The sequence below is a fragment of the Gopherus evgoodei genome, chromosome 9 (genome assembly GCF_007399415.2).
Source record: "Gopherus evgoodei ecotype Sinaloan lineage chromosome 9, rGopEvg1_v1.p, whole genome shotgun sequence".
Lineage (NCBI taxonomy): Eukaryota > Metazoa > Chordata > Testudines > Testudinidae > Gopherus > Gopherus evgoodei.
In genome coordinates, this window is record NC_044330.1 from 91423707 (window position 1) to 91443136 (window position 19430).

General features: G+C 38.0%; 1 protein-coding gene across 3 annotated transcripts; it reads right to left on the reverse strand.

Moving 5' to 3' along the window:
- Positions 1-413: 413 nt before the first annotated feature.
- Positions 414-19425, reverse strand: ATG4A (autophagy related 4A cysteine peptidase). 3 transcript variants are annotated; one of them, XM_030574375.1, is made up of 13 exons: positions 19333-19425; positions 16056-16166; positions 13538-13609; positions 11768-11866; positions 10362-10463; positions 9762-9834; positions 6572-6651; positions 5884-6071; positions 5687-5765; positions 4550-4695; positions 3313-3369; positions 1595-1706; positions 414-1322 (listed from the first exon to the last, which is right to left on the reverse strand). In XM_030574375.1, exons 4-13 carry the CDS (start codon positions 11826-11828, stop codon positions 1258-1260), a joined length of 963 nt encoding a protein of 320 aa, XP_030430235.1. In that variant the 5' UTR covers positions 11829-11866; positions 13538-13609; positions 16056-16166; positions 19333-19425; the 3' UTR covers positions 414-1257. The 3 variants fall into 3 exon arrangements, with proteins under 3 accessions (XP_030430235.1, XP_030430236.1, XP_030430234.1); XM_030574376.1 differs by lacking the exon at positions 16056-16166 and having other exon boundaries at positions 19333-19398; XM_030574374.1 differs by lacking the exons at positions 3313-3369; positions 13538-13609; positions 16056-16166; positions 19333-19425.
- Between the last annotated feature and the right edge of the window lie 5 nt (positions 19426-19430).

Here is a 19430-nt window from a genome sequence, read left to right on the forward strand (position 1 = left end):
GATTGGAATTGTGTTTTTAGGAAACATAAAATGCGACTCATGAATTCATTAAAAGCCCTTGTGCACAGTAAGGGCTTGATATTTTTGAACCCTTGTTCTCAAAGCTACTAGAGATATCTGCAGTTTAAATAAACATCTAACCACATAACTCTGCTAGGGACTTGTATATCTAAGGAACTTTTACCAAAATAGACTTGATAAGGTAACAAAGCAGAATCAGGGGACCTTAAATAGAGAGAGAGAGAGAGAGAGAGGAGAGAGAGAGAGAGAGAGAGAGAGTGTGTGTGTGTGTGTGTGTGTGTGTGTGTGTGTGTGTGTGTGTGTGTGTGTGTGTGTGTGTGTCATCAGTTTGGGATAACTTTTTGTTTTATACTTATGATCTGTGCAAGCAAATTCACAAACTATAGCAAGTAGCCTATGAAAAGCTTAAGAAATTTATTAGATGCACAGATAAAGTGCTGTTACAGAGAAACTTGTGTAAATAAATCTATTTTAAAATAAATAAGATACAGTTTTAAAAAAACACCTTTGCCTTCTTGTTGTAACAAAAATCAACCACCTAAGTTTTAAGGTCAAGGTGAAATATGTCATAACTATAGCAGTGATCGTGATCTATATCAACTAATTGAGTCTCCTGTTTATTTTAGGTCTCCCAGAAACAGGAAGGCTATTCCAAATGTACACATTAGACATAGTTCCTTTTACAGAAACATTTGTGTAATAAGTGTGGTTGCTCAAATACATGTTAAAATATTTAACAAGGAAACAATTTTCTTCTGATCTAGTTGATCTTTTAAAAAAGATGATGAATTTATTCCTATGATGCAGCCCACAGGAGGGAACAGAAGTAAACGTCCTCCTTTAACTCAATGCCATTTTGCTTTTTTTAAGGACTACACAATTGCATACGAGAGCAAGAATAGCCATTTGAGTCATCTCTTTCTTCAAGGTAGAGCCCAGTGATATACCATAGTCTTTACTTTAATATATTGTTTTTGCCTTCATCTCAAAAGGTCCATTTGTCTTCAAATAAAATGCATGCTGGAAGCAGAGATTCCCTTGAAGTGTCTGACAATGGGATCTTTGCTTCACTTTCCACCCAGGGAAGATCTTGTTAAACTGTCACTGTCTGAGTTTTGGGTACTACTATGGTTTTGTGCTCTGTTGTCCATAATTTCAGGCACTTGTGGGCTAGAATGGCTGTTTGTCTGAAGTCAATGCAATATGTTCAACACAAAAAAATCACCATAGCTTCCTTCATACACTCAGGATTTCAAATTCTTCTTCCAACTCAAGCAGTTTATCGGTAGATTCAATAAGTTCTGCCAACAAAAATGAAACCAATATTAATAAACATGCCTATTGCTTTTCACTTTGGAAGACTTTTTAGGGCAAGATATGCTGGAAATCACATTTAGCCTTTGTAAGTAAATCTGGCATTCAAGTTGCTACCAGTATTAACGAATGGATTAGCTAATCACATTCAGCATAAGACAATTAGCAAAGCATAGCTGCTCTACCTGTGACTATTTCTCCTACTGGTTAAGTGAGGAACATATTGCTGAACTATAGTCCACTCAAGTCAATACTGTACCTGCTCCTGACGTTGTGACTTCTGGTTTTGCTGGAGGTATGAAAGGAGGCCAATGGGCTGGATGATTTTGGACTAACTCAAACATCCGAAGACTCTGCTGCTTCAGAATCTCCTGAGGATAAAGCACTTTCTCTTTTAAAAAAAGTATCATATTAATGGAAAGTCCAACAACAGATCTACTTGGCTGGTCAGTCAAAACAGTTACAAGAGGGTGGTAATAATAAATAATTTATGCCCATACAAAATGGAATCCTGTTATACTTTGTGCAACCCTCATTAAAAAGGTCATTTTACAGATCTGCATAGAGTGAATTTCTTCAATCAAATATGCATGGAAGATAGATCTCTTGAGCTCTACCACAGATTGTCAGACATGTTATAATTAGCTCTGATAAACAAAAACTATAGCTTGTGTATGTATATGCAACAAAGTGGCAAGAAGAGCATGAAATATTTTCAAATCTTTGAAAATATCAAAAATTATTCCTAATTAGATCCTTACTAAGTGCACCATCAGGTGATAGGAGCAGAGGACAAACACAGCAGCTCCAAAAAATAATGGATTTTGAAGGACAACTTTTGATATGAGATTTGATCTGATTTGATCTGTTATTACTAAAACCAAGTTCTGCTGTTTTTAACCTGTTGGGTTTTTTTTTTAATGGGTTTGCAAACTGACTTCCTGAGGAAACCATCAATTGGTTTTAGGAATAAATGTTTTCTGGAGTTTGAAGTCACTTTGCCCTCAGCCTACTATTACTTCCCACAATAAGTTGAGACCAGAGGTGAAAATACGCAGATATGGTCCAGTATAGCATACTGGTAAGAAAAGCCAACTATCAGCAGAACAACTGATGGGGAGGGAGGGAGAGAACAAAAGGGGCAGAGACCCCGGGCCTGGTGACTTAAAAGGGCCCAGTGTTCTTGCCAGTGGCCGGAGCCCCAGGGCTCCCAGCTGCCTTTACCCCATGGCTCCAGCAGCGACTTAAAGAGCTTGGGGCTCCCCGCCACCAGAGCACTGGGCCCTTTAAATTGCCTCCGGAGCTCCAGGCAACACAGGCTGGGCTGCATTGAAGGGCTGGCTGGGGAAGTCTGGCCCCCTCTCTTCAGGGGCCCAGAACCACTCCCCCCTACCTTGCACAGGACACTGGCAACTATGCGTACCGGAAAGTCCATTAAGTTACCTTCACCCCTGGCTGAGACCATGCACAATGTGAGTGTTGTCCTGCAAGGTGCCAAGTACTGCCTGCAGGGTGCACAACACACTCAGCTCCCATGACTTGAAGGGATCCAGCCCCTCACAGAATCTGGCCTAAGTGTAACGAGTTAATTCTAAGGCATAGGATATTTAATAATACATCACCATTAAACAGCAATAGGAGGTCTCAGGAAAGGAACTAGCCAAGACAGAGCCCAACTATTGGTCATTCAGTAAGAACTGGCTTTTTAAAATAATGTATTTTTAGCAGCTAACTAGATTACTTTAGATATTTTTACAGCCACTTTCCAAATGATAGGGGGACCTGGTTTTCAAAGTGCTATATAGTCTTTGCTTAGCACTTCAACAGCATCTCTCTTTACTAATATATTTTTCTATATAACTCATTTAGCTACTATACACTGACAGATATTTATGGGGAGTTTTCATTTACAGTTTTGTTGGTAAAATGTGTACCTAACCTGAGGCAGATCAAATTAAAAGAATATCCCATTGTTACCTTTTGTACAAGACTACACCAGTTATCAAAGTCTTTTTCTTCTTTACAAAAGAAGCCCTGAAGGGGGAAAAAACAGATAATTTTTTCTCTGCAAGTTACTTGCAATATTAGCAAATAAGGCAGAATTAAGCCACTGTTTTGCAGTAGCACATACTATCATGTGTAAGACCCAAAATATGTATCAGACTAAGGACCAGATTCTGAACTGGAGTAAAACAAAGGTCACAGGGGAAAAAAATTGAAAAAACAAGGAACTGAACATTTGCCACTCATCATACTGAATGCTCTGCTCTTTTTCCCCCCTCTCCTGTTCATCTGTCTTATCTATTTCAACTATAAACCCTTTAAAGCAATGACTGTATTATGTTTGAGATTTGCTTTACGCACTGTACAGTCTGAGGCCTGTAGGCTCTACCAGCATGCAAATAATAATTGCAGCTCCCCTGAAGTCAATAGGGCCATGCCAATTTACCACAATTGTCCATCTGGCTGCAAGTTTAACCTGCCACTGTGGATGAACTACCATATACATGACACTTCCAAGAGTGGCTGTATTGTGAATATCAGACTCAGTTATATTACTGAATGGACTGGCTGGTTGTGCTTTTTCATGGTTTGAACATTTGCGTAGTTAAATTTTACTCACTAACAGCAGATATTTTCCTGCTAAAAGTGGTATTAACAACAACATATGTTTACATCATCTTTCATTCGGGAACTCAAAACACTTTACAAACATCGGGCCAATTCTGATCTTACACAGAGAAGGAGAATGAAGAGTAACCTTACTGGTGTCAATAGTGCGTGTAACTGGAATGATATCAGAATTCGGGTAATTAAGAATTGTAATATTCCTGTAAAGTATCCTGGACTGTAACTACTAACAAATTGGTAAACTGAGAGGTAAAGAAGAGAAAGGACCCAGGAATTCTGATGGAATTCTGATTAAATTCCCTGCTTCACCCATTACACTACACTGGCTCTGCAAAAAGTGGAGGCTTCTCTATTACCAAAAATAATTAGCCACTACCATTCAAATATCCAGTTTCCTATTGGAGGGAACATTAATCTCAGCAAAATTACTGCTGAGATTATCAATGAAGATAAATTCTGCATATATGGAAAATTTTTTATAGTCATTCATGATTCTGCTCAGGTAAATGCACAACTACCCTTATCAGTACCAATGTACAGTTTTGTAATAGAAGTTCATGCTACCTTTCTTCCTAACACTTACTAATGCTACGGAGGGATCCAAATTCATGATCTTCATTCGATGTGGGGCCTGCTGACAATGGAAGCTTTGGTCATCAACCGTACCGTTTTCCTCCAGATCTACAAAAATCTGAGTGGTGTGAGGGTCCAAATAGATCAGCTCATTTCCTGTGCAGGTAAAATATATTTAATCATTTGTAATACCACTGAACCTGGACTTGTAAGATAGAATTTAGATCATCATCATGATTAAGATTGATTAGACTTTTGCTAGCTATGCATTCTGAAATTGGGAAATTCAGGAAGAGTGTGGCACCATATCTGGTATAGCTTACTGTGGTGATTTGTAAGGATTTTTACTTTGACCTTTATTTTCCTTTATTTCCAAGAGCTAACATAACATTTAAAACTTTTAAAATGTAAATTCTACCATTTTACAGGTCACAGGATGACCACAAATATAATCTAGAATTCAGTTAGGCATTCAACGTTGTTTCATATTAGACTTGGAGAGACTGAAACAATGAGGTCTGAATAAAAATACCACTGGTTTTATCAAAAAATGGATGGATAGGTCATAAATAGAGAGCAGTTATTCATAACAAGTCAAATGGGGTGAAGTTTCAAAAAAGATTAAGTCTAGCACTGAATGTTACTGTAACTGACAAAGGAAAGGCAAGTGATTAAAATACATTGATGCAAGGCTAGCATTTAAAGACAGCAAGATCTAGTGAAGTTAGAGAAGTGAGCAGAAATCAAACAAATGAGCTTTAATCAGGGAAAATGCTGATCTTGACTTGAAGAAAAAAATGAAGCAAAAGAATAAAACTTGAAACTACAGATTAGGAAACAATACAGGACTACACACTAGTAACATCTGTCTAATAGATTTGCCAAATACTATTCAACTAGCCTTTCATATCACATGACTCTTACTGATGTTGTTACTTATTTCTATACCCAACTTCACTCTACCTTTCCTATAAAAGATCATAGTGTATTATTCTGGAGTTATCTAATTATCCGTTTCTCCTACTCTCCTTATCTCTTTCCTTAACTACATTTTCCAGCAGCTTCGGTTTTACACTTCCTGATGTTTCTTCAGACCAGGCCCAGTTCCTTAGCCCATCAACTTATCTGTAATTAATTTTTTCCTTACCTAAAAATCCTATGAAATAGTAGGCATTATTTGGTTTCCCTCCTAATGCCCCCAAAGACTGTGGCATCTTAAAACATTCCTAGAGATTCAAAGGGGAAAAATGAAATTTTAGTTGTCCTGTATATTGGTATCAGAGATATCTAAACTGTTTGTAAATGACATGCAGCATAACAATCACTTCAGGGACAGTGACTCACTTTAAAAGCATCAATATAAATCGGATTGATGTGATTTATCCCCAGTCGTAGAGGTATAATGAGCAAGAGAGGTTTCCAGCCTGAGCAAAACCCTGCTGTGTTCTTGTTTTGACTGAGAGCACTTCTGTGTGAGAACGTGCTGCTACGTGCAGCACTGCTGCTCTGAGGAGGGCACCAACACATTTTTTCTGTGGGAGCAAGGAGGAGAGATGTGTCAATTCGCTAAGGACTATATTATAAACATTTCAAATGAATGGAAAATTAAGATGCTTTTTCAGAGATCTTTCTTACAGAAGGTCCCAGCTTTTAAGGAGGGTAGTGTGTACATTGTGGCTGTATAATTACAAGTAATCCTGGTAGACACAGACTAGGATGCCAGGTTACAAGAAGATATTAGGGATCAGGTCGATGACTAGGAGATGATGATTTTACTAGATAAAGTTATGTTTAACCAAACAACATTTAGCACCGGAAGCTTTCTTGGGTAACTATATGTCTTGCTAGAGGAGGGGGTAACAAGGTGATGCATAGTACTGGGTATCCCAAGAACTGTCCCCCACACACCTTATTTCTCAATTAGGGTAATAAGTAAGGCCCAAAATGCATTTTTTTAATTAACTACATTTTTTAAGGTACTTTGGCAAATAAGAAACTTTAATTTAAGTGAGAGCCAGTGTTTGTAACTTACTGATGTCTTCAATGACCACAGTATTGTCCATAGATACATAAACTGCTAAGGAATTCCATTCATCAAATAAAGCAAGCTTTCTGGAAAACATTAAAGATAGTAATTAGTGAAAAAGTGTATTGTCATTCAGGAGCCAAAAGTGTAGCTTGGCACTCAATGCAATTAGATGGCCTTTGAATAAATATAAATAAATTCTTAACAAAAACAGCATTTGCTGTATTTTTTATTAGTCAAAGTAAAATTATGACGTAGAAGAGAATGCAGAGATAGCATGAAAGTGAAATAACGTGTGTGAAAAATTTCTTGGCTCATTGCCAATAGCAAAGCAATTGCACTCTACAACCTTGCTACTTTACATTATTTTCATTATTTGTGTTGCAGTCACACTTAGGAGCCCCAGTCATTGTCCAGGACCCCATTGTGTTAGGCGCTGTGTAAACGCAGAACAAAGAGACAGTCTCTGCCCCAAAGAGCTTACAATCCACTTGCACATGTGAGTAACCTTATGCATGAGTAGTTCTACAAAATTCAGTGAGATTACTGATGTGCATAAGTGTTGGTAGGATCAGGCCATAAATCTGTCAAACTCAGTCCCAGATGAAGTGACGAAAGAAAAGTTGTACGAGAAAGTTAAGTCATAGACACTATGCTGAGTCTACTATACTTTTTTTTTATGTAGTTCAACAGAACATCCTTAAATGAATATACTGGCTTACAGCTCTCTGACTATGTAAACCACTATCTAGGTTTCATTGTTAAACTCTAGTTAAAGCAGCTAAAATTAAATATAACTCGTAGGGCTCTCAAGTGATTAAAAAAATTAATCACGATTAATTGCTCTGTTAAACAATAATAGAATATCATTTATTTAAATATTTTGGGACATCTTCTACATTTTCAAACATATTGATTTCAGTTACAACACAGAATATAAAGTGTACAGTGTTCACTTTATATTTATTTTTGATTACAAGTATTTGCACTGTAAAAAACCCAAAAGAAATAATATTTTTCAATTCATCTAATACAAGAACTGTAGTGCAATCTCTTTATCATGAAAGTTGAACCTGCACATGTAGAATTATGTACAAAAAACCTGCATTCAAAAATAAAACAATGTAAAATTTTAGAGCCTGCAAGTCCACTCAGTCCTACTTCTTGTTCAGCCAATTGCTCAGACAAACAAGTTTGTTTACATTTGAAGGAGATAATGCTGTCCGCTTCTTATTTACAATGTCACCTGAAAGTGAGAACAGGCGTTCTTGTGGCATTGTTGTAGCCGACGTCACAAGATATTTACATGCCAGATGCACTAAAGATTCACATGTCCCTTCAGGCTTCAACCACCATTCCAGAAGACATGCATTCATTCTGATGACAGGTTCTGCTGAATAACAATCCAAAGCATGTTCATTTTCATTATCTGAATCAGAAACCACCAGCAGAAGGCTGATTTTTCTTTTTTGGTGGTTCGGTTTCTGTAATTTCCCCATCGAAATGTTGCTCTTTTAAGACTTCTGAAAGCAAGCTCCACACCTCATCCCTCTCAGATTTTGGATTTTTTTTTTAATTTTTTTTTTTTTTAATCTCTCTCTTTTTTAAGGCACTTCAGATTCTTAAACCTTGGGTCAAGTGCTGTAGCTATCTTTAGAAATCTCACATTGGTACCGTCTTTGCATCTTGTCAAATCTGCAGTGAAAGTGTTCTTAAAATGAACAACATGTGCTGGGTCATAATCCGAGACTGCTATAACAGGAAATATATGGCAGAATGTGGGTAAAACAGAGCTGGGGACATACAATTCTGCCCCAAAGAGTTGTCAGAAATTGAATTAATGCTTTTTTTTTTTTAATGAGCGTTATCAGGATGGAAGCATATCCTCTGGAATGGTGGCCGAAGCATGAAGGGGCATATGAATGTTTAGCATACCTGGCACGTAAATACCTTGCAAAGTCTGCTTCAAAACTGCCATGCACATATCTGTTCTCACTTCCTGGTGACGGTATAAATAAGAAGAGGGCAGCACTATCTCCCTTGAATGTAAACAAACTTGTTTGTCTTAGCGATTGGCTGAACAAGAAGTAGGACTGAAAAGGCAGCAAAGAATCCTGTGGCACCTTATAGACTAACAGACGTTTTGGAGCATGAGCTTTCGTGGGTGAATACCCACTTCTTCAGATGCATGTAGGACTGAGTCAACTTGTAGGCTCTGAAGTTTTATACTGTTTTGTTTTTGAGTGCAGTCATGTAATAAACAAAAAAAATCTACGTTTGTAAGTTGCACTTTCAAGACAGATTGCATTACAGTACTTGTATGAGGTGAATTGAAAAATACTATTTCTTTTGTTTATCATTTTTACAGTGCAAATATTTGTAAGCAAAAATAATATACACTTTGATTTCAATTACAACACAGAATACTATATGAAAATGTAGAAAAACAGCCAAAATATTTAATACATTTCAATTGGTATTCTATTATTTAACAGTGCAATTAACTGATTAATCTTGATTAATTTTTAATCGCAATTAATTTTTAGTTAATCACGTGAGTTAACTGCAAACAACTGATAGCCCTAATAATTTGTTTTATCACTATACACTGTCAGTATAAGTAAATAAATAAATAAAAGCAGCAAAGAATCTTGTGGCACCTTATAGACTAACAGACGTTTTGGAGCATGAGCTTTCGTGGGTGAATACCCACTTTGTCGGATGCATGTCAGATGGATGTATTCACCCACGAAAGCTCATGCTCCAAAACGTCTGTCAGTCTATAAGGTGCCACAAGATTCTTTGCTGCTTTTACAGATCCAGACTAACACGGCTACCCCTCTGATACTAAATAAATAAAACTAACCTACTTATAAACATGATTTTTTTCATATAAAACTTTTGTAGAAGAAATGCAGTATTTTTCTTACGTATCTCACATGTTTGATTTAGGGACAGTCCTACCTATGCCCCTGTTGGACATGGACAAGTCATATAACTCAAAGAATCCTTGTATATAATTGAGTAAAAGCAGGACCTCAGTTCAGACTATACATGGGTTTAAGCCAATGCCTCCAAACTTTACATTGTTTCAAAATCCAGAACTGGAGGTCATCACTCTTAGACAGCTATGCTGCATCTGATTTGAACTATTCAGGGTAAATACATTCTAAATACATATGTAGGTTTTGCTTACTTTAGCACTTGTGCAACCGTATTTGGTCCAAACCATTCTCCAATTGACTTCCCCTCTCCTACACCCATCTGTGCTGTTTTTATTAGAAACAAAACACACACAAAAGAGCATAAATATCAGGTGACAACATGTATTAAATGGCACATCCTATTAATATTTTGTTGCACAGATTTTAAAACTATTGTAAAATATTTACATGTAATCAGATTATTGATATACTATCTGTTCTCTTTTTACAACTGCAATGAGGATTAGTTTCCATAATTGAGAAGCTCTAAACTGCATTCTGACTACTGACACCCCTCACTACAATCTATGGGCCAGTGCAAGAGAATCCATGTTGGTAAGCACTGATTTAACATTATTAAAGTCTGGTCCCTAATTAGTCACATATTCTATCTGGAGCTAGTTGTTATTTCTATTGTACATACTGGATTTAGACCTCAGTATATTTTTGGTATGCATTAAATCTTCTATATATGCTTATCTGCTTTGTCTCCATAATCCTTCTTTTGTTTCATGATTATATATTTTAAAATTAATACACTTTAAACACATTAGCAACTTGAGTCATAAAAAGCCGATGATACCTGCCCTTACCCATTTGGTGGATAGAATAACAGCAATCTTTTCTGTCTATGAAGCATCGCAGGATCTTGTGATATTCCTCAGGTTGTTTTTTGTGTCTCTCCCACTGCCAGTCTTACAGGGAAAAAGTTATATAGATTAACTGACATACTCCAAACTCTGTCTAGCATTTCATACTATGCAATCATGAGTGGAGCTTTTCTCCCCAATTTACACCAGTTTTAATGAGTAAAGTTTGGCCCCAGAGGGCAACAACTCTTCAGAGGCAGCATCGGGAGAATATTTAATAAAGAAAAAAGAAAAGGTCAAGAAGATGCCAAAATAAGTCTCAGCGTCTCTGAACAGGAAGATGTGTGTTGTTCTGTCACAGAAAAGGTGCTCAATTTATCCCTGAATGCTAATATATATATATATATATATATATATATATATATATATATATATATATATATATATTTTTTTTTTAAAGGGAAGAGACTGCTTTTCTAAAATACAACACGAACCAAGAATGTTTTCACAAAAATCTTGATAGTCAGAAGGAGACAATAAGAACTTGGCTACACTTTTTTTGCATCACTTTGCTGTATCAGTTTAGAAACAGATATAGTTAAAAGTGGCATACGCTTTACTGTGGACTAAGTTACAGCAGTATATAGGTGTCCACAGCAGGGTCTGTACCCATTTAACTATACTGGTATAAACTCACATCCTAACCAAAACAGCTGACTCAATACAAGAGCTCTAATGTGTATTACGCCTAAAATTACTCTGGCTGTAATCCTGGAACACTCAGACAGGTGTATGGGTCCCCACTTAGTGAATTCTGTTGCAGGATTGGGACCTTAGGCTGGAGGTAGGGAAACTATCTGCATATTTGCCTATAATTTGCAGTATTGTTGTAGCCATGTTGGTCCCAGGATATTAGAAAGACAACGTGGGTGAGGTCATATCTTTTACTGGACCAAGCTATCAAGCTACAAAGAATTCTTCTTTTTTTTGCCTATAAAGCAATTAGTACAATTTGGGCACCACATAAACAATGAACACGATGACAGAAAATCAGTCAGGCAGCAGCAGTTTCCACCCAGGCACCAATCTCATTATTTGTCATGCAAAGCTCTATTAAATAATAAAGACAGGAGTCCCACTTGGTAAACCCTTTGTTCTTATTTTTCTGCTGAACCACCAAAACAATTCACCCCTGGTGGGTCAGAATGAAACACTGACAGTTTCCTCTTGTCTGGAGACATCATTTACTAGTCATTTCTGTCAATCATTCTGAAGAGACTTTCACTAGTTACTTTAGTCCTACATCTCTCAGTGGCTGTCTATTGTACTGGGCTTTCACACCAACGTTAAATGTCACCCAAATAACACAGAGCCTCCTAACATATTTCACAAAGTAACAATATGCTCACCCCTTCCTAAATGCCTGCAAATCAGGGCCTGTGCGAGCATCATCTGTCCACATCGCAGCATGCATCCCCAGCCAGTATCAGATGAAGGGCCTGTGCCTCCTATTAACAAGAATTATTACAATTAATCTGGGTTCTTGACTGAAATTGGAACCACAAAAATCAAATTGTTGAAATCTAGGTAGTCAAGAAAAGTTCGGCTCTTTAACAAGTGTCCTGTGGATGAAGAGAAATTGAGAAAGAAAGATTTTTAGCATCAGTCTGGCTTCTAGAGAAGTGTTCAGGCTCTGCCAAACAGATTTGTGTGGAGACCAGTACTGATACAGCTCAATAAAAAGCAGAATTCTTTGTTGATGCAAGACAAAAGACAAAGAAGCAACCATGTAAAGTTGTTTACCAAACTGTGCCAAATTCAAGGATAAAATGTACAAGTCTATATGCAGGACTCTGTACATGGTGCTAAGCCAGAACTAAACTCTGCAGTGAGGTCCTATGAGCACTATGAAACCAAAACAAAAGATGGAGGTGTAGGCAGTGGACCCAATGGAATTCAATATGGAAAGAGTAATGCAATTGGTACAGTAACCTCCATATTTTAATATTATATTATAATCTTCTCCCATTTTCAGTTTGCAATATACCAAAGTATATGTGTGTGCATATATATTAGTAAATGCGCTGCATAAGCTTTGAGGGTTTGAAGCTGGAGGTTTCAGCATTTGGGTAGGAAGCAAATACAGATGAAACATCTGGCATCTGGTGAAACACTGGACAGTTTGTTGGATGCAGTGAAATAATAATCTATTACGATTATTAATAAGGGTCACACCTCTCCAAGCTATTGCTTCAAACTGTCTGCAGATTCAGGAGGACAATATTTTCTATTTGTTTATGTTTTAAGGCTGTCTTCACAATCATGGAGACCAGAAAGATAAATCAGTTTAAACTAAATGCTTAGATTCTTAAGCACAGTTCTGCATCAAAAAGTGGATTCTATGGTAAATTCCAAGAGTCTCCTTTATTTGTTTCTATTTAATTTAGTGCTTGAGAAAGATGCTAAATTGACCTGGAAATCTATCAACAGAACAGGTAGCGCATGGACAGTGTTCCATCCGTCTCAACTCTGTAGTAGGAAGACTACCTCTAGTAGTGAATGATACTTACTCTCTAGTAAGATTGCCAGTAGTGTTGTTAATTATGCCAGTTGTGGTGGTTTTTGCAATCGTGGCAGAGACCATGAAATAACAGGTTTTGGGCTCTACCCACCTGAGCTAGATATAAATTGGCAACCTACAGGTAAAGGTTCTATCCCGTTACCAATCCCATAGCTTATCCAGTCCAAATGGTTCTTTGGGTGATGATTTGGGAAATTAATTTAATTTAATCAGAAAGTTTAAGTAGCGTCTTTTATTCCTTTAATGTGAAATCATTTTTAGTGTGTGAATAAACAGGTTAAACTTATTTCTTGCACAACAGATCTACTGTGCATTACCCATTCATTTGAGAAACAGTCACAAGTCATTTCCACTGTTAGTATAAACACAAGGACCAAATTTTCTACTGGTGTAAGTGAGCACAGCTTTCACTACCAGGGAATCTGGCCCACTACTTCCTTTTGGTTTTCAGAAGGAGTAAAAGTCATACCTCTAAATCCTCTAATAATTTAGGAGTTGGTAAGTTCATATACAATAATTTGATTCCTTCCACACTTTTAAATTTTCAACAAGACAATAATACAGAAAAATTGGGCTGTTCACCCTAAAGCATACCCACCAATTGGTGAAAATTTTCTTCTGTATGTAAACCACAGACGAGCACTCTATATCAACAATAACTTAGATTTGTCTAGAATTAAAAACAAGCCATATTAACTACCAACTCCTAACTGCAAAGATCATTTAGCATTAACGCAACATATAGAATATACAGGAGATGTCTATTTACTTTCACATAAAAAATACTACATGTATCACTTTAAATATTCAGCGCACGTTACATATACAAACTAAACAAATCTATTGGGTAAGCATGAAGTAATTATTAGCCATCAAAGGTTAGAGCAGTAGCATTTCTGTTTTTGAATAGCTAAGCTAAACTTGAACCAGCTACTGCTATGCAGAACTATCCCCTCCGAACAAAATCACACACAGGACAAGAAACTTGGAGAATTTCTACTAAGAAAGACCAAGTTGGGTCTGAAGGAGGAAGGATGAGCCTAAGTGCATAGTCCCATGCAGAGAGAAAACAAAGTGAAATGTCCATTTTCCATGGTATCTTCTTCCTCACACTTGCAAGGATTTCACCACCTTAGAGAATGTTAACCCTGAATACTGCAGAGATGTGTGAGAGCATGTCCAAGCAGACCAGTGAGAGCCTTGCTACTCATTGGGGAAGGAAGACCATAAAAGTCACAGGAAGATATTGACTACAGTGCCTACAAACAACAATATTGGGTTTTTGTGCAAAAGCAGTGGCACTCTGGAAATACCCTGGGATATGTGCAATTTCACTGCAAATCTCAGAAGATGGACCTTGCTGGTTTGGAGAGCCATACCTAGTCTTCCCCACCCCTCCTTTCCCTAACAGGATAATGTGACAAAAAATTTCCATATAGACTATGATCTGCTCCCTATCCTAGACAAAAGTTTATTGTTCACCATATACTATCTAACTAGGGTGACCAGATGTCCTGATTTTATAGGGGACAGTTCCGATTTTTGGATCTTTTTCTTATATAGACTCCTATTACCCCTCACCCCGTCCCGATTTTTTCACATTTGCTGTCCGGTCGCCCTATATCTAGCACAGTGGGAACCAACATAACTCAATAGACAAATAAATAAAGCTGTGACTTGTATACATAACCAATCACCAGTACGACTGAACAAACTAAATCTTCTAAACTGACAGTTTATCAGGCCCTATTTAGTCTGTTTATTCCAATTCCTGAGCACAATCTGTCTCATTTTAAAAACTCTGGAGTGACATTCAACTTTGACATCTAGAATTACTAAACCATTAAGCTGGGCCAAGAAGAGTAAATAACAGTATATTTTTGTAAAGAATTTTTTAAAAGATTATGCTGTAGTCAAATTGCACTAGTTTTGTACCAATCTCATCAAAATGTTTATACTGACTCTACAGCATTTTTAATCTCTCCAGTTTTAAAAATTAAAGCTTTTTTTTTTTTTTTTAAGATTTCCAGGATTCCCTCAAAGGCACTCTACAATTCTTGAGGATCTAACTATTTACTGCCTTTATCCCCTTGTTGTTTACCTTCGACTGACTTCTCCTTCCAGCCATTATCAGGATTCTTCAACAGCACCCTAGTGCCCATCAACACCATTAATGAGTTGACTGCCACGATCCAGAAAGTGCAACACAAGGTGCTACCCCACACACTCTCCAAGGAACAAAAACCAGCCCTACTCTCTCATTCCTGTGTGGTAGGGTATTATGCTATAATTACACTGCAGGGACAGCTTCTAGGGAAAGTGTTTATTTTTATCAAATAAAAACAACACATGCATCAGAAAGATAAAGTCAATTTTTACTACTTAATTTTAAAAACATATTAAACTTTCAACTGAGAATCTCATGCTGTAAGAAATTCATACATCCAGCATAGTGGATTTGTTGTCGTCTGAACTACTGTACAGACTTAATTTCTTGGTGTCCGGATACTGTTAATTGCTGATTCATTGCATTTACTTTGTATTTTAAAATGCAATTTATCACCAAGAGCACGTGGCTTCAGTGTATGCTTCTGATTTACAAAGTTACTAAGGATATGACTGATATTTCCTGCATCATCACATCCAGTTTTAAAATGAGCTACAGTAGATACTCAGCTGCCTGCTACTTTCTTATAGGAGAAACTTTAAAGGGTACTGTCAGGATTTTACTTATTTTGTTGGGAAGATTCTGTGTGAAAAATTGTTCTCCGTAGCTGATTGTTTAATACCTGTGATGTGATCTTTCTTAAAAAGTCCCTTATTTATTCCATGACACTTGATTACTAGAAATAACCCACCTAATGAGAAACTAATCTGCAGGATAAGCGTGCCCTGTTTGCAGAAACCGTGACAGATGCTGCACTTGCTATTTTGGTAAACCTCCTGCCAGCTAATTTCATATTAGGGTGACCACCGCTGTATATAGTTGGTCTACTTTTTAGAAGTGAGTTTATTTTTGCTCTCAGATTTACCTAGTAATAATGTTATGAACACTGAGGAAATGTTGTGGCATATAAACTATGAAAGTTATAGCTGGATTGTCATTATGAACATACCTGTCTTAAGGTGGTATTGCCTTCCCAAAATCCACACTGACCCATCTGTTTCTGGAAATTCTTCTAGGTATTCCGATAAGAGAGTACTCTGGTTTTCACTCTTGGATAAAACTGAACAGGAACAGAGAAAATTCAAACTCCATTTTGTTCCCTTTGTTCTTTTTGGAGCACTTTGAGTTCTTATAGTGCAACTAGCTCCAACTAGTGATCTAGTCCAGAGTTTGGGGGTTTTCTGACCAATACTTCATTCCAGCAGCAGCATTTACCCCATTTTCCCTCTGCAATATGCACCGCCATTAAAATGGACCAGCGTTTATTGCAATTTTGTATTTTAACTCTCCAGAAGCTCTGGGAGACACTATGGCTGACACCTGGACCCTAGAGCCCAGGGAGAAATCCTGGTGCTATAGAAGCATATGGCAGTTTTTGCCACTGACTTCAATGAGGTTAGGCTTTCACCCAAAGTCTAGGTGAACAATTTATGTCCCAGGCCTGCACTAAACACAGTTAACTTTAAGCACATGAACCGTTCCACTCATTTCAATGTCATTACTCTTTCTTATAATTAAGCATGTGCCAAGTGTAAGTGGGACTGGGACCTTAGTCTGCTAACAGGAGATTTTGGATCTCTTATTCAGAAAAAAACACTATTATTCACCATAAAAATTATTTACTTTAAGATCAATAAATATAACACTTATATTGATTCATTCTATTATAGAAGTTCATTTTATTATGATTTTTGGTGGGAGTTTATGGAAATGAAGGAATTGCTTAGTTTTACAGCTGAAGAATTATTGTTTTTATTTGCTTTGATTATTTTTTCTTTCAAATGACATATTTAAGAAATACTCAGTGAACTGATGTTTAATTATTAAGTCATAAATATACATGCTAAATATGTTTAACTTGCATGTAATATTAATATTACTAAAGATTTATAGGCTCCACTCAGGATTACCCATTTTGCTAGGCACTATATAAAGGCAGAAAAAGATACAGTCCCGGTCCCACTGAGTTTACTATCTATGACCCAATCTTGAAAACACCTTTGCATGCAAGAAATCACAATGAATTTAACAGGCCTCCTCATGTGTGTAAAGTTAATCGTGTGTCTTTCTTTCCTAATTGCCACTAACAGCAACTATACACAGCCACTCTTCTTGCTGTAAAATAATTAAATGTGATTACACAATAGACTATAAAATACACCGGCTTAGAACCAAAATGTCTACAGAAAAGATAACGCTGCATTCTGGCCAACGTTTTAGAATAGTTAGTGCCATTTTAACTATTAGATAAATTAGGTCCAAAATGTAGGCTCTTTGTTGAAGAAAAAAGTTTATCACAACTAATAACATTTTTCATGACATTTAAAAAATGTCAAACAAAAGTTTTATTTATTTAAACATTTCTTAAAAGTATTGACATGTAAACATGGCACCATTTGTGTAAGTGCCTGAAAATCAGAAGTCAAAACTGACTATACTCAGAAAGTGAAATTGACCAAGTTTTACTGTCCAAGGTAAGCAGAGTGCAAAATTAAACAGCATAAAGAGTAAAAAATATTGACTTTGAATTAATTTTAAAAATATTAGGTAAATAACATACTTAAGAAAACATGCAGTTTTAAAAATATTATACTTTAGAGACTACCCTGGAGAGTTTCACACAAACCCTCCTCAGATTAGGATATATTAACCAGAAAATTAGCAATCAGGCATCATGTATATTTTTATTCAACCTGAATAAATGATTGCTAATTCCTGTAAAACAGTGAACTTTAACTATAGGTGTCTGCGTGTATGTATATATACACACACCTAGACCTGCTTCTATGGGAGCCAATGGGAAAAATCCAGGGCCATAATGAATGACACACTCAATACCAAAACATTTACATGCATAATCAAAATGATTTCTGATATCATAATCTAGTGAATGCATACTGTGTTGACACATTTTATTTATTCCATCCAGTTGGCAGTCACAATTGTCAAAGGATCAGCTTCAGGGCTGCAGATAAGCTGATGTCAACACTATGCTAAAAAGCTTGAAGTAAATATCCATGCAACAGTAGAGCAGGCTTTAACACTACAAATCCAGGCCTAGACCCTGCAATTTCCTGAGTATAGTGACAGGACTTAGGTGAATTACATACTTTGAATACTTCTAAATTACCCAATAACCATATCTAAATATGACAACTGTACAAGTGGATTTACTCAGCTCTATTTTTTGTCCTAAGCCCTATATTAAGTGGATACCAACACCTAGTTTAGGCTCCATAAGGTGCCACAGGACTCTTTGCTGCTCCATATTTAGGTTCTGTAAAGCAGTTTCACAAAAATTTACTACTGTACTACATAACATTTTAATGTTAAAGCCGTTGTTAAAAGTTTTTAATTTAACCATTCTAGGTAAGATTTTCAGCAAAGAACATCAGAAAGGGAAAGGTGAAACTGACAAATATGTTTTAATTGGTCACCTGACTGAAGTGCAAAAAGTAAACAGCATGGATGGAAACAAAATCAACTCTGCACTTTTTAAAAATAATCTAAAGATGTTCTTAGTAACTGATCTAAGGAAACTCCGTGGTGTTTTTAATCAACGTTATTTTCACCTGGCTGGACAACCAAGTTTGTGAGCTGAGTCAAGACCACTGAACGATACAGTGAAACCTGTTAACCGCAGCCACCTGGCCCAAGAGCTAATCCCATTTCAGTCCCCACTTGCGCTGGTGCTGGAGGTCCCGCCTGAGGCTCCCGGAAGTGTCCTTATGGCAGGACCGACAGTGACACTTCGCCACTAGCTTGTGTCACCTCAGGGCGTAACAGCGCCGGACCCGCTGCCATCTTCCTCTAGGGCAGCCCCTGCCCGCGGCACAGCGGGCCTGGCAACAGCCCGGGGAAAGCAGCCGGGGTCCCGGCTCAGCCGCGGGCGCCGGCCGGGCTCGGAAGCCAGCTCGGACTCGGAGCTCGGCTGGCGCAGGATCGGGGCCCGGAGCTGCGCTTCCCGGGAGCTGGGCCGCGTCGCAGCGCCACGTCGCCCCTGGGCTGTCACCGCATGCGGCACCCGCCACACGCCCGGGCCTGGGGCTCCGGCCGCGACCACAGCCCTGGGCCCGGATCGGAACCGCCCCGCCCGCGACACCCGGCCCGCGCCCTAGGCCGGGTCCCCTCTCCATTCTCCCCTGTCCCGCCCGCAGCGCCCCTTCCGCCGCCCAGCCAATCCCCCGACCCCGCCGCAGTGCCCCCTGCCCCCCATCTCCCCTCACCGGACTCCATCCTCCCGCTGTCACCATCCTCCCAGCGGACACGCAACAAGGCGGCGGCCGCGGGGCAGCTGGGAGTTGTAGTTCTGCAGTGAGGGGGG